At 35.2% G+C, this 22,356-nt stretch overlaps 1 protein-coding gene across 5 annotated transcripts in view; it reads right to left on the bottom strand.

The window, feature by feature from the left end:
- The window catches only part of sugct (succinyl-CoA:glutarate-CoA transferase), a 167,561-nt gene extending 145,696 nt beyond the window's left edge, over positions 1-21,865 (bottom strand). For all 5 annotated transcript variants that reach the window (XM_051097775.1, XM_051097777.1, XM_051097779.1 and 2 more), the window contains exons 1-8: positions 21,573-21,865; positions 20,900-20,951; positions 20,724-20,797; positions 20,281-20,366; positions 20,149-20,199; positions 19,914-20,034; positions 8,838-8,929; positions 8,542-8,685 (exon numbers count right to left, since the gene is read on the bottom strand). In XM_051097775.1, the coding sequence (XP_050953732.1) occupies positions 8,542-8,685; positions 8,838-8,929; positions 19,914-20,034; positions 20,149-20,199; positions 20,281-20,366; positions 20,724-20,797; positions 20,900-20,951; positions 21,573-21,690 (738 nt within the window). In that variant the 5' untranslated portion in view covers positions 21,691-21,865. The remainder of the gene's footprint in view (positions 1-8,541; positions 8,686-8,837; positions 8,930-19,913; positions 20,035-20,148; positions 20,200-20,280; positions 20,367-20,723; positions 20,798-20,899; positions 20,952-21,572) is intronic.
- Between the last annotated feature and the right edge of the window lie 491 nt (positions 21,866-22,356).

Here is a 22,356-nt window from a genome sequence, read left to right as displayed (position 1 = left end):
TGTTACCACGGCAGTCTCTGTGGCTCCCTCTAGTCGCTTTCAGCGGGAGCCATCCCCGGACTACTAACTACATTTCCCATCAGCCCGTGCCTGGGACCCGTCCTTCCGTTTCCGGGTCGTTCGGAGCACTTCCTCCGGCGGCCATTTATGGACCCGTTTCGCGGGCGTTTCCTCGCGAAGTTTTGGCTAGAGTTTTCTAACAATCCTGAGCGTTTTCCTTTACATCTGTTGACTTCCCATTGCCGATCGGACTGTTTATTCTCGCACGATTCTTGCTGCCTGCCCACTGACCCTCTGCCTGGATTATCGTTTCTGTATTGGATCATCTGCTCTGTTCCCGATTGTTGTTGATTGACCTCTGCCTGTTTGACTTCGCCTGTAATAAAGTTACGTTGCACATGGATCCCCCGCCTACGTCTGATTCTATGGCCGGCTTACACTTGCATTGTTAGAAAAAAAAAACCCATTATTTTATATTGTAATAACATTTTGCAAAATTACTGTTTTTCTGTATTTTTGATTAAATAAATGCATCCTTGATGAGAATAAGAGACTTCTTTAAAAAACATTACTGATTCCATATATAAGTAAGCTTTTCATTGTTGTTATAGTTTTTGATTGATTTGTTTTTTGTTTTGTTTTGAAAAATTAATTCTTTTATTTTGCAAGTATTCATTAAATTGGTCACGTGACAGTAAAGACAGTATAATGTTACAAAATTCTATTTTAAATAAATAGTTCTTTCGAATATTGAGGAAAAAGTACCACAGCTTCCACAAAAATATTACCATTTCCAACAATAATAATGACAAAAAAAGTTTCTTGCGTAGCATTTTAGAATAATTTTTGAAAGATCATGTGACACTGAAGACTGGGGTGATGATAATATTGCTGTTTTTACTGTATTTTTGATTAAATAAATGCAGCCTTGGAAAGCATAAGAGACTTATGAAAAAAAAAAAACCTTACCCCCTACAGACTTAAAAAAACCCATTTTTAACTTTTATTTTTAAGAGCATAATACCATTTTTTACAATCAGTGCCTGATTCCTTTTTAGAGTGCTCTTAAAGGCACCCAAAATTAAAATTCAGCCCTCAATTACCCACCCTCAAGTTGTTCTAAACCTGTAAGAAAAACTGAATTTTTATTATGCCTTTAAAAGTTTTATTATTCCCTGTCAGCTGCCTTTGACGTCATGGCTCAGGATAGTTGATATGGTCAAGCGCTTGGTATCTTCCTGCATTTCTCAAGTGATTAGTCACATAGCAATTAAAGCTCAGCACGAGCAAAGACAGCACATTTCCGGCATATTTCCGGCAGGTCCTTCATTACCCAAGCAAGAACATTTAGAAAGAATGCAACCGGATAGACCTTCCTGTGACAGAAAGCGTGACGCATTTTGTTTCATTACATTCATATTTAAGGATATTAAAAGATTAGATCTAAACTTTGGAAATGTTACTCATTTGCCTTAAAACTCCTTAAAGGAGAAGTCCACTTCCAGAACAACAACTGACAAATAATTTACTCATCCTCTTGTCATCCAAAATGTTCATGTCTTTCTGTCTTCAGTCCTAAAGAAATTATGGTTGAGGAAAGCATTTCAGGATTTTTCTTCATATAATGGACTTGATTGGTTCCCCAATTTTGAACTTAAAAATGTAGTTTAAATGCAGCTTCAAAGGGCTCTAAACGATCCCAGCCAAGGAAGAAGGATCTTATCTAGTGAAACGATCTGTCTTTTTTTTCCAGAAAATAAAAAATCTGTATACTTTTTAAGCTTGTGTAGCACAGGCTCCGGGATGCGCGTGCACGATGCTATGAATTAGTGATGGGTCGTTCTTGAACGATTCTTTCATTTTGAACGAATCTTTAATGTGACTCGGGAAGAATGAGTCGTCTTAGGAAGTGATTAGTTCAGTCGCGCATGCGCAACATCCTATTAGGTTCTGTACTGGAATTAGTTCACCTGTTTCGAGTCTTCGGGTTTCGGGTTTTTTTAAAATCGTTGCCAAACCCGAAGACTTGAGATATGAACTAATCAGTTCTTTTTCCGGCTCACACAACATTGGTTGAGCTTATGGGGATGTCACGTTATGAACGAATGACTCAAACCCAAAAACTTGTCAGATAACAGGTAAGGTGAGCTAATCATAGACTAAAGACCCAGGTAAACAATGAATTAATCTTTTCTGTTTCTTATAGCATTATAGTTTTGTCTTGTTTGTAGTGTGATCAATGTTTGTGTAAGCAGTAGATGTGTTAGGGAAGTAACAAGTAACATTTTAATTTATATTTTGCTAAAATGAACGAAATGACTCGAAAAAAGATTCGTTCATTTTGCTGAACGAGACTCAAAGGTCTGATTCAGTAAAATGATTCGAACTTCCCATCACTGCTACGAATCACGTCTAAAGTTCATCGTCTGTGTACTCCGGCTAAAAAAAAGTAGAGTATGGCGAAAAACTTATTTTCTCCTACAACTTCAGAATCGTCCGACATCCTTGTACCTTTTTGTTTGTAAACTGTGAACCGTGTTTGACTTACTTGCACTTTCTTAGTCTTTGTGTGTTCGCTTTGTAAACACTGGGTCTGTAGTTCCGCGTGACCTTTCGACATGATTCAATAGTACATTGTGAATGCGCATCCCAGAGCCTGGGCTACACAAGCTTTTGTGTTTAAAAAGTATACAAATTTTTATTTTCCGAAAAAAAAGACAGATCGTTTCGCTAGATAAGACCCTTCTTCTTCGGCTGGGATCGTTTAGAGCCCTTTGAAGCTGCATTTAAACTACATTTTGGAAGTTCAAAATCGGGGCACCAATCAAGTCCATTATAAGAAGAAAAATCCTGAAATGTTTTCCTCAAAAACCATAATTTCTTTACGACTGAAGACAGAAAGACATGAACATCTTGGATGACAAGGGGCTGAGTAAATTATTTGTGAATTGTTGTTCTGGAAGTGGACTTCTCCTTTAAATGTAACTCAAATTTCTGCAAAATAACAGCTCCTCAATCCCTCCACAATCTCAGCAATTCGACACAGTTTCAAATGTCAAATTTCTGCAAAACTCAAAGCGGTTCATTTCAAACAAACAGTGGAAGCAAATCTGCCTTGTGAGTTTTGGACTCTTCTAATGCATTTCTTATTCAGCCATTATAATGAGTTCCGTTTCAAAGCTGTGTGGAGGAAACACTTTTGTCATTCAGCTTAAAATGAAAAACAAGTTTTGTTGCATGCAAATATTTATCTGTTTATCAAGAGTCAAACTAGAATTTCAGCTCAGAAAGCAGCCGCAGCTGAAGAGGGTATTTGAGGTTTCAGGTAGTTACTATGGTGAAAAACTCAACAAAAAAAATCCTGTTAAGTGATACTGCAGATGCAAAAGTCATCTGAAAGAAATTGCTATACTGTACGTCTCCATCCAAGTCTTTAAGTTTTCAATAAACACATGCAATTAGGAAACAAGAAGGCAATATGAAACATTCACCAAGCGAACCAAATGTCATGCATCAGATTTCTCCTGGCACACAGTGAAGTCTGTTGAATATCACCGTCAACAGACAGCAACACACTCTCATGAACAAGTAAACTTAGTGTCTCACACTCCATTGATTCCCATGATGCTACAATCTTGGCATCTCAGCCGGCTGCTTACGGCATTGACGTCTTCTGTGCGAGCGCTGCTATTTAGATCCTTTGTAATCTCGCATTTCCGGCCAGGACGGGCGGTCAGCAGGCGAGGCGCGGTACGAGCGCCGTGACATTTTTTAAAGTCCCTCATTCAGGAAGCAATAGCAAACGGCAGGCGCAAATTATTCAAAATCACATTTGTAAATGCTGTGCTATTTTCTCCACAAGGACAGGTATTTAACTGTCTCAAAACCTGATTTGTGCATGAAGTTCACAGTGGCATGACAGGAAAGCCGACTGCTACTTACAATACATAATGCTTATGAATTAGCATTTACCCTTTAGCAAGCCTACCACACTATTATTTACGACAGGAACAAATTGAGCTGAGTCACCACTTACATAAAGTAGAAAAGTCATCCAAAAAGTACATGTGACTAATCTTAAAGTTCAAGTTTAAAATGACCACATAAATTAGAAACTTCACTTGAACTTTATTCAAAAGCCATGAAATGGCACTGTATCATTTGCACTGAAACAATACTTGAGGTGAAAAAGTAAGGCATACGCTACGAACGCTGAGAAAAGTATATTCTTTTCACTCAAAGTAAGAGAAAAACCACACTATCAAGCCATCACGTTAAATTAAAAAGCACATGCTGAAGTCTAGTAGCTGGGGATAGCGATTGGTTTATACGCTTATACAGTTATGGACAGCTGATTTATTTATACTGTAAAGTAAAACGTTCGTGTTTTCTCTAGAGTAGGGAATGGGTCAGATTAAACTCACTTCCAGGGAACAAAACACAGCAGTCTGGTTTCATTTAAAAAGTTCATTTCACATTTTGGGCAAGAGACAACAGTCCTGAAATCTGAATAAGGGATACTTCTATAAGAGCTGAATATTTCATCATGCAGATATACTACGAAATACTGAATACATCAAACATGGTCAGTGTTATTGAACTGTCCGTTTAAAAACATGAAAGTGAAATAATGCCCTGTATCAGCAATTCACTTATACTTTCAAGTGACAGAAAAGGACTGAATCACATTAAAGAGGCTTTCAACTGGTTCCATCTCTACATGCTACGAATATCTGCTTCTCTAAATGTTTTCTGAATGAAAAATTATGTCCCCTGGTTTCACAAACAAGCCTCAAGCCTAGTCCTAGACTAAAATGCAAGTCTGAGCTGTTTCAACTGAAAGAAACTTGCACTGACTGATGTTAAAATATATCAATGCCTTTGTTTTGTCTTAAGATGCACACCAGTAATGTTTTCTCTAAGGCGCGTTTATAAAAATTACTTAAATGTCATAATTGAACTATGGCCTCATCCTGGCTTAGTCTAAGCCCTGTCTGTGAAACCAGGCCATATTCATTTTTTAATTAATGGAAACGTTACATTATGCTTTTGGATCAATGCTGCAAAATTAATTAATGGAAGTGAAATCTTGATTTGAGTGAAATGAAAGTAAATTCTTAGTAATTGTTTTAATGAGAGAACAGAGAATGTGATGTGATCAGTTACCTGGAACAACAATAAATTATACAGTTTAGCATCATTATACAGGAATATTTGATTGAAATTAAGCCAGAAAATAAGCTACAATATTTAAAAAGTCTATTTTTAGCTTATGCTTAAAAACATGAGTATAATTATTTCTCAAATTAATTTGTTTCTAACCTCATTCTAACATGTATTAATTTAATGAACATTAATATTATTCAAAAACGTATTTATATAATGGCTCTCCAGGGGCCGTGTGTACGCACGTTTAGTGAATTAGACCCATTATTCATTGTATTTTTGTTCCTTTAATTGGTTTCTAAAGGAAAAGTTATCCAAAAAAAAAAAGAAATTTGCTGAAAAGTTACTTAACCTCAGCCCATCCAAGATTTAGATGAGTTTATTTCTTCATGGGAACATATTTGGAGAAATTTCACGTGCTCAACAATGGATCCTCTGCAGTAAGTGGGTGCCAAACAGCTGATAAAAACATCACAAATAATCCACACCACTCCAGTCCATCAATTAACGTCTTGTAAAGTGAAAAGCTGTGTGTTTGTCAGAAACTAATTCAGCATTCAAGGTGTTTTTAACTTCAAACTGTTCACTGCTTGTGAATAAATTAAATCGTCCTCTATCCAAAATATTGCTTTCTCCAGTGAAAAGTCATCTGTCTGAATCAGAAGAGAAGTATGCACAGACCAAGCACCGTTTACAGGTAAAAAGAGTCCAAAACAAATATGTGGGTGGATTTTGTTTGTGAGAGGACACCAGGAGATGGACTTTTTCACTGGAGGAAGCATTATTATGGATCACAGACTCAAATTTTGGCCAAAAGCGACACTTTAAAATTAAAACGTCTTAATGACAGATTTGTTTCTTAGCTTTTGGCTTCATAAGATGTTAATTGATGGAATGGAATGGTGTGGGTTACTTGTGGATTACACTGATGTTTTTATCAGATGTTTGGACTCTCATTCTGATGGCACACATCTAAATCTGATGAAGAAACAAACTCATCTACATCTTGAATGGCCTGAGGGTGAGTATATTTTTCATATCTGTGTGAACTTGAATGTGCTATTTTTGCAGATTTTTTTTTTTTTTTTTTTTTAATGAGAGAACAGAGACTGAAGTGTGATCAGTTGCCTGGAACAACAATCAATTATATAGTTTAGCATCGTTATATAGGAATATTTGATTGAAATTAAGCTAAATAATAATCAATAAGCTAAAATATTTGAAAGTCTGTTTTTAGCTTATGCTTAAAAACATTAATATAACTATTTCTCAAATGAATTTGTACCTCATTCTAACACGTATTAATTTAATTTAACACTAAAATATTTAAAAATATATTTATATAAGGGCCCTCCAGGGGCCTCCAATTTGTGCGTACGCACGTTTAGTGAAAGAGACCCGCTGTTCATTGTGTTTTTGTTCCTTTAATTTGTTTCTAAATTAATGGAATAGTTCTCCCAAAAACGGAAATTTGCTGTTTGATGAAACATTCCTGAAACTCAGCCCATCCAAGATTTAGATGAGTTTATTTCTTCATGGAAACAGATTTGGAGAAATTGGACAAAATTTCACTTGCTCAACAATGGATCCTTTGCAGTGAATGGGTGCCATCAGAATGAAAGCCCAAACAGCTGATAAAAACATCACAATAATCCACAAGCAATCCTCAACACTCCAATCCATCAATTAACACCTTGTAAAGTGAAAAGCTGCATGTTTGTAAGAAACTAACTCAGCATTAAGGTGATTTTGATGTGAGAGGAAAGCAGGAGATGGATTTTTTTACTGGAGGAAGCGTTATTATGGATTATAGACTCTAATTTTGGCCAAAAGTGACCGTTTAAAGTTAAAGCCTTAATGACAGATTTATTTCTTACAAACACACAGCGTTTCGCTTCATAAGATGTTAATAGATGAATGGAAATGGAGTGGTGTGGATTACTTGTGGATTATTGTGATGTTTTTATCAGATGTTTGGACTCTCTTTCTTTTGGCATCCATTCACTGCAGAGGATCCATTGATGAGCAAGTAATTTCTCTAAATCTGATGAAGAAACAAACTCATCTACATCTTGAATGGCCTGCGGGTGAGTATATATTTTTTTTATATCTGTGTGAACTTGAATGTGCTTTATTTTCTTTCTTTTTTTTTTTTTTTGCAGATAACTAAGTGTCGTACCTGTGAAGATTTTTTAATGAGAGAATAGAGAGTGTGCTTTGATCAGCTGCCTGGAACAACAATCAGTTATACAGTTTAGCATCATTATACAGAAATATTTGACTGAAATTAAGATAAATAATAAAATAAGATAAAATATTTGAAAGTCTATTTTTAACTTATGCTTAAAAACATGAATATAGATATTTCTCAAATTAATTTGTTTCTAACCTCATTCTAACATGTATTCATTTAATTAATATTAAAATATTTAAAAACATATTCATATAAGGGCTCACCAGGGGCCTCCAATTTGTGCGTATGCACGTTTAGTGAAAGAGACCCGCTGTTCGTTGTGTTTTTGTTCCTTTAATTTGTTTCTAAATTAAAGGAATAGTTCTCCCAAAAATGGAAATTTGCTGAAAAGTTACTGAAACTCAGCCCATCCAAGATTTAGATGAGTTTATTTCTTCATGGAAACAGATTTGGAGAAATTGGACAAAATTTCACTTGCTCAACAATGGATCCTTTGCAGTGAATGGGTGCCGTCAGAATGAGAGCCCAAACAGCTGATAAAAACAAAACAATAATCCACAAGCAATCCTCAACACTCCAATCCGTCAATTAACATCTTGTAAAGTGAAAAGCTGCATGTTTGTAAGAAACTAACTCAGCATTAAGGTGTTTTTAACTTCAAAATAAAATAAGTCATCCTCTATCCAAAATATTGCTTTTTCCAGGGAAAAAAAGTCATTTTGTCTGAATCAGGAAAGAAGTATGCATAGATCAATCACTGTTTAGAGGTGAAAACAGTCCAAAACAGATATGTTTGTGGATTTTGAAGTGAAAGGACAACAGGAGATGGACTTTTCACTGGAGGAAGAGTTATGATGGACTTTAATGTTTAATGTTAAAATGTCTTGATGAATTAGTTTCTTACAAACACACACCTTTTAGTTTCATAAGATGTTATTTAATGGAATGGAGTGGTCTGGATTGCTTTTGGATTACTGTGATGTTTTTATCAGCTGTTTGGACTCTCTGACGGCACCCATTTACTACTGAGGATCCACTGGTGAGCAAGTGATGGAATGCTAAATTTTTTCAAATCTGTTCAGATGAAGAAACAAACTAATCTACATTTTGGATGGCCTGAGGGTAAGAAAATTTTCATTTCTGGGTGAACGTATTTGCTTTTTTTTGTGTGTGTGTCATACCTGTGAAGACAGAAGATTGCAGTCTATATGAAGACCTCGTCCTGTTTTCTGTCGCTGAAGCAAAGCAGCCATTACGGCTCCCTGAGTGTATAAACCAGTGGCCAGATCCGTCATAGCGACACCTGGTCTGACTGGGTCTCCATCCTCAAAAAAGAAACAATAAAATAAACAGGAGATGAAGGACCAAGAACAGGATATACAACTGTGTAATTGTTTTGGATGTTAAAACCATTGGTGTGGGTTTGGGACAGGTATCTGTTTCTTGTTGATGCTGACGATCAGATCATTTCTCTCACCTCAGGACCAGTGATGTGCATCATACCAGACACCGCAGACGCAATGGAGTCATAACCAGGCTTGTGTGATTCTGGGCCCGTCTGTCCATATCCTGAATAAATTAACAAACGTGGTTACTGATTATGTGTGTGGACGCTTATCAGATGAAAATGTGCTTACAGCTCACAGTTTGGTGTAACATGAGCATGTCAGAGCTACAATCTCCAGCATATTCTGCTTTGCCAGTATGGCTTGATTTGGGCCTGTGTGCGGCTCTTAGAAATCCCTACAGCTGAGCACACACGTCCAGAAAGAACGTGGGCAAAGACCCGATTACATTCCTATTATCACCAGAGCAGTCAGATTAATTCGATTCTAGGAACTCCACCGGAGTTCTAAGACTTTTGACTCACTGGAGGTAAACATCTATGGTTGTGTTTATTTCCTTGGCAGAGGTATGGGCGGCTTAAGGAAAATCTGTCATGCCCTAGTATGAAAACAGCAGTCTACTAGCCAGAGTTTGTGCAAGTAGATTTCACAAAGCAGTATCATTTCATAACATTTTCCCTTTCCCTTTGCTTTAATTACTTGGGTTTGCTAAGGCAACCATCTTTATTATTACTGCTCATACTCAGATTTAAGTATTTTATATATGAAAAAAAAACAACCAAGTTTTAACTGTTTGTGCTACACTATAATATGCCCTGTTAAAAAAATAATAAAAAATCTGCTCTTTGCTTTACAATGTACTAATAACGACAATAGTAACACAGGTAGCAAAACAAATTGTTAACTAAACAACAGAAAATGTCACACAAAATACCCTAATGTAACATGTTAACTAATAACAAAAATTAAGAAAAAAATACATTATTTATACAAAAGATATTAATGTATGAGACTCTTGGAAATCTTTTACTGTTTTTTTTTTTTTTTTTAACTATAAGTTATGTGGCAATTTTCTTTTTATCTAAAATAAATTAATACTTTTTTTTATTTTTAATTTTTAATTTTAAATTGTACATTTTAAAGGTTTTTACTGTAGCATTTTTACAGCATTTTTCTGTTCCAAAATAACAATACATTTTTATAAAAAAAAATATATATATATATATATATATATATGTGTGTGTGTGTGTGTGTGTGTGTGTGTGTGTGTATGTATGTATGTGTATATATATACACACATACATATGTATGTGTATATATACATACATATATATATATATATATATACATATATATATATATATATACACACACACACACACATATATATATATATACATATACATATATATATATATATATATATATATATATATATATATATATATATATATATACATATACATATACATATACATATATATATATGTGCGCACTGAAAAAGACTAGAAAAAAAGATTCAGCCATATACAGTGGAGTTGTGTTTTGAACTCACACCAGACTCTACCGTTACAGTACACATCTTCAAATGTAGTACCCTTTTATAGCACACTATATAGCATCTCTTTTACTACTGTGATGTTACAAACCAATAAGAACCACCACAAAAAGAAATGCAAAGATATTTGGAACTCAAGTAAACAAAGAACAAAGATCCCCATAATAACTGCTTCTGCCAGGCCCCCATTACTGCTGTAACCACACCAATATTAACACAAGTGTGAGAACAGATCAACTAGATTTCTAAAGAAAATGGAGTGGTCTGTACAAAAGTTGCGGATATAATTCTAATGTGGGTATTTTTTTTTAGCACACTGTAAATGATTTTGAGGGTGTCAGAATCCTATAAACACAAGCGCTGACAAAACATTGTTCCATTTGATTGAGAATCCTGACCAGACTGCCACAGCAACAGCTCAACCAATGGCATGATTTTGGGGTGGGGCTAGCTTTTTTTTTGACCAATGGAGGAGGGGGAGAGTGTTTGTAAGTGTTCTTATTTAGCCATTCTGTTTGCAGAAATTACACATTTCACCTTTAAAGTTGACATTAAAATGAAAACACTATTTACTTTCTAAATGCATGTTATTGATCACATTGCAAATTCATTCATGCATACATTTATTTATTTTTTTTTAATAGAGCTCATAATTTTTAATCAAAATTTGACTCTGATCTTCCTGTGAAATAAACTACTTTCTGGTGATGTGTGTAGGAATCCATTTATTTAGCCTGCAGGCCTGCGTACATCTGCCTCTGTCCGCATCTCAAAATTCAATCGACAACCAATGAACTGTTCCTAACTTACACTTTCCCTTTTCCATTCATTTATTATACTCAGATGGAAGTCACAACAGAGAAGAAAAACAATACTTCCATTTGATTCACATGAGGCATCGGTATTAACGCTTCTCATTTACTTGGAATGGGCGTTGCTTACGGCAGAAGTTGAAAAAGTTTCAGCTCTTGAAGCGCCAATGCAGGCATCAGGCAATCAGATCGCATTATGCAAATACTAGGGATGTAACGATATTATCAATATCATGGTATCGCGATAAACTGTCTCAATATTATCATGGTCACATGACGATATGAAACGATACAGGTCTTCCGAGCAAAAAGTGTAGATTATTAAAATATTCTAACATAAATGAAGTTCCAAACTCAAGTTCGGGAGGAGCCTAATCATTCAGTCCTGTCAATCATCATTACAAGCCTATACAAGCAGCCCTCATTGCACCGTCCCAGCCTCCGTTCTTCCGGCATCTCTCCACCTCCCCTTCTCCTCCTCTGTTTCTGTTATTCTCCCTTTAGGTAATATCGCAATGGGGGGGTTGAACTCTGCGCTCAAGCCGAACCTCGGGTTCGAGCCTCCATTAAGGACAGCAAGCCAAGTTTGTTTACCATTGCCCATCAGGACATGGTGGTCTTTAAAGTTGTGTTTTGGGCCATTATGTTTTGGCACAGTAACTGTCAAATAAACTAAAACCGAAAGCATAATATAAGCTCAAGTCTGTTTTCACAGCAAGTTTCAAAGCGAATCGTGCTCGTGATGCGATGAATGCAGTGAACTCGTTTGGGAACGCAACAGCCACCAGCTATGCTTTATTTTTTGGAGCAGATTTTTACCGTTTTTAACTAGATTTGTAGAGAGATGTGTTTTTGTAGACCTACTGCCATTTCGGTCAAAATAAAAGCTTAAAAGTGCAGTATGAATTGCTGACAGCTAGTAATTTAAATGGGCAACATTAGTGCAAACCAAATTCAAAATATCACTTTCAAGTGAAAAAATTAGGAAAAATTGTAATTTCTCTGCTGTAGTGTAAAGCAGAAATAACATACATTAGAAATATAAATTTTTACTTGTATTACAGTGCAATTGTTTTACAACATATGGCTATTACTGTCATAGGAGTATCAATAATACATAAAATTGTTGTTATTCTTATTACAATCAAATTTGTTTGGCTTCCAAAACAAGAGTGTGAATGTAATTTAGACTGAGACAGAACATCACAACTAAAAAGAAGAGAAGTCCACTTCCAAAACAAAGATTCACATGTAATGTACTCACCCCTTTCATCCAAGATGTTCATGTCTTTCTTTCTTCAGTCGTGAAGAAATTAAGTTTTTTGAGGAAAACATTACATCATTTTTCTCCATATAATGGACTGCTATGGTGCCCCGATTCTGAACTTCCAAAAGGCAGTTTAAATGCAGTTTCAAACGATCCCAAATGTGGTTGTAAACGATCCCTATCTATCTTATCTAGCGAAACGATTGGTTATTTTTTATTAAAAAATACAATTTAAATACTTTTTAATCCCAAACGCTCATCTTGCCTTTCTCTCCCTGAACTCTGTGTATCCTGACTCAAGACAGTTAGGGTATGTCAAAAACTCCAATCGTATTTTCTCCCTCTGTCATGAACTGGAACAAAAACAGCCCAGGCAAAGTAAGACAAGACGAGCATTTGCCAACAAAAAGTATTTAAATTGCATTATTTTTATTAAAATAATCGATCGTTATGATAGATAAGACCCTTCTTTCTCAGCTGGGATCGTTTAAAATCGGGGCACCATATCAGTCCATTATATGGAGAAAAATGCTGAAATGTTTTCCTCAAAAACCATAATTTCTTTACAACTGAAGAAAGAAAGACATGAACATCTTGAATGACAAGGGGGTGAGTACATTATCTTTGTTTTGGAAGTGAACTTCTCCATTAAAGTTCAGGTACAAGTCAATTTTCCAACTTACGCTTTCCTAGGAACATGGGTTGAAGTTCTTAATTTTGAACTTTCAAAGTGCATTAGACAGAAGAATTTAACTTTAAAATGGGCAAAATGTTTTTTTTGTTTTCCAAGTCTTTATTTGTCTTTTTTTTTTTTTTTTTTTTTTTTATTGCAATAAATATCACATCATGGACTTTATATTGTAATATAATCATTTTTTGAGATTTTGATATCATTACATGCCTAGCAAATACCCTAGTGCAGATGCTGGCCAATGATGTTCATGTAACACCAGAAAAGTAATGTGATTGGTTGTTGTCCCTATGGCAGTCGAGTCAGCACCAAGTTTCAGACATGCTTCATGAAGCATCAACACTGACGCCCCGTGTGAATGAACCGTTATGGATTAGAAACTAATCAAGGAAGAGAAAAAAAATCATAATTTTTAGACAAACCAAAACAAAAATCCTTCCATGCTTTTGGCTCCACAAGACGTTAATTGATGGACTGGAGTGGTGTGGATTAATTGTGATTAATGTCATGTAATTATCAGCTGTGTGGACTCATTCTCGCGGCACCCATTCACTCCAGTGATGCAACAAACCCATCTACATTTCAGATGTTCTGAGGGAGAGCCAATCTTCTGCAAATTCTCATTTTTTGGGTGAACTATTCTTTGCATCATCTCTTTATCAATAAATTTTGAAATGACATGTATTTTAGCTATTATTAGACAAGATCAGAGAATTGGTTTCTAAGTGAATCTAGTAGTAGAAATAGTAGGTGCTGTATCCATTCATCAGACAGCCCAGATTTCTCAAGTGCCAGCTTTGACACAATGTGAAAGGCATCCAATGCCAAACCTCAGCACATTTGGGTGTGGGGGCCCATCTAATGAAGGACATATGCTGAAAATAACGTGCGTTCTCAGACGCCACTTAATCCACTTTAATTTGCTGTAAAGAAATGAAACCCCAATAATAAAAAGAAACAGGGAGCTTTGTCGCTTCTGTGGACGCCGGGCACCATGGAGACCTCAACCATCTCCAGAGGAAGAACGGGAGCCTGTGGTTCTCCGTACTCATCAGTGTACTAACCAAGCCTGATTATTCCACGTTTACCAGACTAGACAGCACGTGTCTCGCCCTAAAACGCTCATTCCATATCTGCATGGACCGTAACAGACATGATGTACTCCTGATAAAAACAGTGTGAAATCAAAGCCACCTTTTTATAGTGGGAACATGGAAAACAGAAGGGTATTTCGGTGTTTTTGTTTCTGCTGACATGTCGAGCGCTGTGTTTATCATTTTGTTGAATATATGATCCTCTTATAGACATCACGGCTCAACGGAACGACTGGTTTTGCTTAAATAGTGGATTCGCTAGTAAATAAATGGATGACTTGGCATAAAATGAGAAAGAATCCAATGACTAAACAAGCCTTAGATGAGGTAAACCGATAAAGGAAAAAAAAAAAAAAAAAAAAAAAAAAGTAGTGTGTACTAGATGTTCCAATCAAAGCATAATGGGCTGTCCAAAAACCCAAAATGACTCAGAATTACAACAGTGATCCAAAAACACAAATGGTAATATTTTTGATGGATGGAAGATGATTTCAAGCATACAATGAGCAAATTTAATACTTTAACCTTGGAGGAAGAAGGAAAAAACTTTCACAGTAAAAAGCAGACAAAGAGACCACGCTCTCAGGCCAATTTTGGTCGTCGTTACGCCAGCTATGGCAAATCCCATGGTTCCTGACAATGCTGATGTCAACATCTGATTAATCTCCCATGTGTGGGACCCCTTTTTTTGGAGTGCTAGGCGAATTATGTCTCGTATCAAAGATGCTTCCAGTCTGCCAAGTCATGGTTTTAAGCCTCCACGGGGATTTGCACGAGCAATCACAACGTATAGGTTACGCAGTGCCGTTTCCTGACGAAACTGGGCCAAAATAAAAAATGGGTCACTCCCAAATTGCTACTGGACCACAATTTTGCCCCCTCAGGACTGAAGCAATAAACCAAAGGATGTCAATAAATCAACTGACGGCATGCCACTGCAAGCCCCATTACAAATAAATTAGACAAGACTGCAGAACTGCTACAGCATGCGAGATACAAACCAGCCATAAATGAATGGCTTCCCTTATTCCTGATTGGGGTGTTCAATTAATCACAGGTCATGTGGTGGGGCAGAAGACTGGTAATGATATTTGCTTAAAGCAAAGATTTAGAGGCTTCAACAAGAGGGCCACAGCAGACCTCTGCGCTGGAGCCAACATTCCCAAATCTAAGGCCCGTTTGCAGTGCATATGCGGTGTGCGTTTTCTTCTGTGCCCATGTTAACAGGTTAGCGCATTCACACTGCACACGGATGTGGTCCGGCAATGCGATCCAGGAGCAATAAAGCGAGTCTATTGTGCTGTGCTGCATGTGTTGAATTAAAGTGACAGCCCATTGTTCATGGTAAAAATGAGCATGGATTGACACAAAAATGTAGTAATTATACCATAAATTTATATAATTAAAGCCTACTGTTTTTACAGTCAACACATGTGGCTTCTGGCTAGGTTAAAGCAAGGAAAAACACACTTTTAGATAAACAGGGCGACATGATGAATGGCACTTGTGGAGGTAGAAAAACAAAGTTCTTTGTGATCTGCAGGATGTCTTGTAATAAAGATTTAAATGCCAAAGAAAAGGCACAAGGGATCGGATGTTTCTGTCAATGCCGATGTTTTAAGTTAAATGTTTGTGAGAGTGTAAGTAGGCTATAGTTTAAAGGAGAACTCCACTTCCAGAACAACAATTTACAAATAATTTACTCAACCCCTTGTCATCCAACATGTTCATGTCTTTCTGTCTTCAGTCATGAAGAAATTATGGTTTTTGGGGAAAGCATTTCAGGTTTTTTCTCCATATAAGGGATTTCATTGGTGCCCTGATTTTGAACTTCCAAAATGTAGTTTAAATGCAGCTTCAAAGGCTCTAAACGATCCCAGCCTGGGAAGAAGGGTCTTATCTAGCGAAACGATCTGCCATTTTTTTCAGAAAATAAAAATTTTTATACTTTTTAAGCACATAAGCTCGTGTAGCCAGTGTTGCTTCTGCTCCGCACAAGGACTGCATACGCACTGCAAACATATGAATGTCTACCAAATACTACAAGAACATCAACAACGCATTTGAAAAGGTTTTGGACCAGTCCATAAATTGGGTACAAAATAGGGTATGAAATTCTTACAGAATAAAAGATAGTATATTTATGTAAAATTAAATATTAATTAAACATTTAATAGGTTTAACATTTTAATAAAATTTTAAATATATACATGCTACCAGTCAAAAGTTTTTAACAAAGTCTCTTCTGCTCAAAACCAGCATTTATTTGATGCAAATTAGAGCAAAAACAGTAAAATTTAGAAATATTTTTACAATTTAAAATAACTGTGATCAAAGCTAAATTTTCAGCATCATTACTCCAGCTTTCAGTGTCACATGATCGTTTAGAAATCATTTTAATATGCTTATTTGCTGTTCAAGAAACATTTTATTATTATTATTATTATTATTATTATTATCAATATTTAAAACAGTTGAGTAAATTTTTTCAGGATTCTTTGATCAATAGAAAGATCCAAAGATCAGCATTTATCTGAAATAAAAAGCTTTCAGATAAATAGAAATTATAGAAATTAATACTTTTATTCAGCATGGAATAAAAAATTGATTAATAAATTGATCAATAATGATGATAAAGACATTTACAATGTTACAAAATAATGTTTTTTGATCAGAATATTAGAATGATTTCTGAAAGATCAAGTGACTGGAGTAATGATGCTAAAAAAACAGCTTTGAAATCACAGGAATAAATTACATTTAAAAATATATTAAAATATTAAACAGTTATTTTAAATGGCAAAAAAAATATTTCAAAATGTTACTGCTTTTGCTGTAATTCGGATCAAATAAATGCATGCTTGGTGAGCAGAAGAGACTTGTATTATATATATACTATATACACACTATTTTAATAATGGTGTTGAGTACACACTGTGAGACACACCCAAACATTACACTTTTGGTGTTTGAAAATAAATCACCTTTATTGCAGAAAAATTAATCTTTTTAGCCAAGACTAGTGAGCTGTTTGCCATTTAAGATGTTTCACGGGTTTCAAAATAGCTACTCATCATGCTTTGTTCATTTTATGTTAGACCATTTCTAATATCTAGCCTAATAAATTTTTCAGCTTTTTCGTTTTGTCATGCAGACGTGGTTTCAATTTAAATCAACATTCTCAAGAAAACCACGGAAAGCCTAAAAATAAATTCCTATCTACCATATCTATTACAGGCAACACAGAAGAAATTAAGTTTTGGACAAATCTAATTGAGAGGGAAATGATCACTTAGGTTCAACAGCGCAGCTTTAATTTGATCCAATTTCATAGAGTTGGAGATTATGGTTCCAGGATATTATATATATATATATATATATATATATATACACATATACACACACACACACACACATATATATATACATATATATATATACACATATACATATATAATGTATGCATATACACACATATATATGTACACACACACACACACACACACACACACACATTTTATATATATTTTATACTATGTGTCAGGAGCATTCACTCAGTATCATTATCTCATTTTTCACCAAGATGGCTTTTAGCTGGTTTTGCATCTGAACTCGTCATATATACATACATACATATATATATACATACACATTATACCAAAAACCTGATATCCACACGTTTAAAAAAACCAAGGTGGTCAGCAAAACCACAGAAGGCAGAATGATGACAACCGACCAGAGCGGCTTGTCCTAAAATCCCTGTCAAGTACTAAATCAAATAACACTTGTTGAAACTAAGCATTCCAGACAGATTTTACACTCAAGAAGAAAGTGAAAAATCCTTTCAGAAGGGGAAAATTAAACGATACAGGATGAGCACAGTAAATCATTCCAATTTAACTGTCCAGCATCCACAATTTAATGAGGTCTTGCGGGTTACGCCTCCAGGTCTTTATAAGCAGCGCGAGACATGGGAATTTGGCTGTGATTTGTGATCTTACAGAGAACAGCAGAAAAAGCAGTCTTTGAGTGCAATCATTGCTAACCGCAAGAGATGCCATAGCAGTGTTGACACAATATAACAACTTGCATGAAATGTAAGATCACTGCCAACGTGAGAGTATCATTTACTGAACTTATTTAAATGGTTTGAATTTTTTGCACACTGATAGATGTTGTAATTTAACTATACTGCTTCAAGTTTTCATGTAAATAAAAACAGACATTTCTCAGTAGTTCTAAACCAGGATTAAATCCAGATGCAATCCGTAGTAAAATATTTTATACCTATATAATCGAAAAAATGCATGGTAGTTTGACCAAAACTGTGACTTTTTACAAGGTTTCTGACACGCAGAGAGACGTGTGCCCGTCTACACAAACGCTGATTTCCATTTCCTTATCGAGTGTGACTTGACTGCAGGATTTATGGGTGCCCGACACGTGAAACCAATCACCAAAGCAGCCAGCGTGGTGACAGTGCCCATCCGCTTCAGATTAGCATGGCTACAGAACAATTTTCAAGTAAAGTGTGGCTTTCTTTATGAGTGTGATTGAAAAAAAAAAAATCAGACAGTAAAGTAAATTAGCCTTTTCATAAGGGCCATACAAAATAAAAACATTAGGGTTTATGGGTGAAAAGCAGGCCAGATTTAGAATAGCACAGGCGTGTCTACAGTACAGATAACACGGGCTTTAACTGGAGACGTAAACGTAACAAAGAACACATCTTCCTCCATTTATGCAAACACACCCAGTTTCTCTGTTCATTCATGCCATGGACTGAATCATAAGTACATTATAAAAGAAAAAAAAAAATGGCAAAAATGGCAATGGCACACATCTTCAACAAGCATTAAGTCAGTGGTTCTCAAACAGTGAGACGGGACCCACTAGGTGGCCTCAAGATGATTTAAATGTAAAAATATTATTAACATGTAAAAAAAAAAATCCAAATCCAAGCTAAATAAAATGGCTAAAACCATTAAGATGGAAACTTACATCTACTACTCATATAACTTTTTTACAAATCATTTGATAATATAATAAAAATAATAATAAAATTAAATCATAAAGTGATTATGAATTGTGAAATGAATTGTGCAATATATATATATTTATTTATTTATTATTATTTTTTTTTTTTTTACAATTACATTTTTAAAATTACTTATTTTTTATTTTTATTTATTTTTTTTAAATGTAAGCATTTATCCACATTTGCAGCTAAAATTTATTTAGGAGAAAAAAAGTCTCTGTGGGCCTTTAAAATATATACTTAAATATTAGTTTTTTAAAACTGAAGGTTGTAAAAAGTCTTAAATATCTTTATAATGTATATTGTGCTTATATTGTACTGGTATTGCAATGGTAAAGCATACACATTTCAAAATAAAAGTCCAGGTACATTTCTGGCTTGTTTATAATTAAAAGTCCCACATTATACAAAAAGTTTTTCCCTGTTTTATTGGTATTTTATTTACATGAGAAACCGTACCTGGCATTTAATTAGAAGTAAACTAAGAATACTGTTTATCATATATAATTTAATTAATAGATTTTACTGTTCATTACAGTTAATAAACTGTTTAAGTCTATATAGTTATAAAACATAAAAACGAAAACATACAGTATATAAAATGAATCATGGCTAATTAAAAATACAATTTCCATTTAATTGAATACTTTCTGATGAATAAAAATAAACAGCTTTGTCATAATGACAGAAAAAATCATGGAAATGGCTTATGTATTTGTATTTGCATATCGTGAATGTTGTGTTCACCTGTTATAGAGCAGTAGATGAGCTGAGGGGCCACTTTACTCAGCTCCTCATACCCAAGTCCCATTTCATTCAGCTTCCCGGGCAAATAATTCTCCACCAGAACATCACAGACTTTGGCAAGCTGACAAAAGACACAATGCAGAGCAACAGACAAGGTGTTCACGCCAAAATATACCAAACAACAAATGTTACGTAATGCATCAGAGAATAAAAACACTGAGTGTGGAACTTTTACCTCAGTTATAAGTTTGGTCCCCTTTGGATCTTTAAGATTAACAGCAATGCTCTGCCAGAAAGAATGCACAAATCATGATCTCATGCATTTTACAAGCAGATTTATCAATATAATACTGACAACGGAGTATACCTTTTTGTTCCTGTTCACACTCAGAAAGTAAGCACTCTCTTCACCCACAAACGGAGGGCCCCATGCTCTTGTGTCGTCTCCTGAGCCTGTCACACATTCACAGTCAATACAGTTCACTAGAGTTCACTGTTTAGATCTAAACAAAGAATGATTTTTACAGGAACTGGCAACGTGAAGCGTGAAGAGAAATGCATGAAAACAGCATTACCTACCTTAAAATATTTGCTTTAGAGGCATGCTTGGTCAAATAACAGTATATGCAAACAAATTTAATTAATGGGTATTTGTATTACTTTGCAGTCTGAAAGCCCCGGTCCTAATTCACTTTCAGTATATTGGAAACAGTGTGAAAGAAGAAAATCCTTAGATGAGGAAATAACCGCAGAATTTTGGACTGATGGCAACATCTTAAACTCAAATTCATCATGCAATGTATATCTCACCTGGTCGCTCAACTTTGATCACCTCCGCTCCCAAATCTCCTAATATCATAGTAGCAAAAGGTCCAGCAAGAACCCTGCATTGCACACCATACAGTCATGTTATTATTATTATTTTTTTAATATTAAGCATCTACCAGAGCATCATTCATTCATGTATGTGACTGCACAACTCCTACCTTGTCAGATCTAAGACTTTAACGCCATCTAGTGGTCTGATTTGACTTTCACCTGCATTCATAAAGACGTGTTTTATTATTAAGCACTATTATTAACAATAAACCAGTATTAACTGTATTTTAAAATTCTTTATTGATAAATAAAATAAAAAGACAAATCTATAATACAATAAAATAATGCAGTTTTATGCAGTTTGAGAGAGATTACATCTCTGGAACAATGTCCAACTTGATTATATGATTAACAAAAGCTTGGAATCATACATTACCTTGGCAAAGGGTAAACGGGTTAAAAAGTAACGTGTGCATCCTTCACGAATTTAGTTTTTAAAAGTACACTACAATTGTTTACTATATATTTTCTTTCTCTTTTAAACACAGGGTTATATAGGTGTGCATACAAGTACCACAACATAAACAAGCAGGTGTGCCAAACAATTAACGTACATCACAATAAACAAACACCAAGTAAATAAACAGGTGTGAGGTGTTCATACACCTATTTACACCACAGAATAAAGTTGCAAAGCAAAGTACACAATCTTAAAATTAATTTAGAGGACTACAACGTTCCTACACACACTAAAGGTATGATCACACAAGCAGCTCATGTGTCGTGTGTGACTGAACTGCTCCGCTAGCGGGACAATGATCTGTTAAATACAAGTGCTACCTTGCTGTTTGGCAGTGAATGGTCGTCTTATATTCACACAGTTCGTCTTATTCGGTTGTAGAAATTGTGATGTTCTGCTTAGATAAGATAAAACTCTTATAACAACGCTTCCCGACATGTTGACTCGCCGTTTACGTAGCCTGCGCAACGTCTCTAAAAGCCCCGCCTCCGCGCTTTTATCTTTTAATTAAACTTTGACAAGGATCCACGAGAAATCTTATCTTTGCAAATGAGCATAGCGGTTAGTTCGACACATTTTACTGCACATGAAGGGGCGTTCACGACAGGAATCACTAAAAACTGTTGTAGTAAGGTACGTGTCTACCTGCAGGGGGCGCTCATCGGACTTACAAAAACGATACCTCCATTGAGTCGCGTTCAGAAATGTTTGTCTTATATCCTGTTTGTTTAAATCTATGAATTCTAGTCATTTTAACCTGAGATACAAATGAAAATACAAAATAGCTATCTTTAAATAACTAACTAAAATGTCATTTCCTGCAATCACAATCGACTGTTCTTTGGTTAATATGTTACAGCGATGAGAAAAGTAACATTTATCACATGACCACGCAGCTCGCGCTTCAGCAAGATTGGTGACTGACTTTAATAGACGTTAATGGAATGGGAGAGTTTTATTATCGTATTAACGTATTATTAATGATATAAATAAATGTATATATAATTTTATTTGGAAAAATAAACATCATTATTTGAATAAAAAAAATACTTTGTAATCCACTTAATCGAGGTGGGCTAAATGTACTTGATTTTGAAATATCTA

Source organism: Labeo rohita, chromosome 24 (assembly GCF_022985175.1).
Source record: "Labeo rohita strain BAU-BD-2019 chromosome 24, IGBB_LRoh.1.0, whole genome shotgun sequence".
Classification (NCBI taxonomy): domain Eukaryota; kingdom Metazoa; phylum Chordata; class Actinopteri; order Cypriniformes; family Cyprinidae; genus Labeo; species Labeo rohita.
Note: the sequence above shows the minus strand (reverse complement) of the source record. Positions and strands in the feature narration are given on the sequence as shown.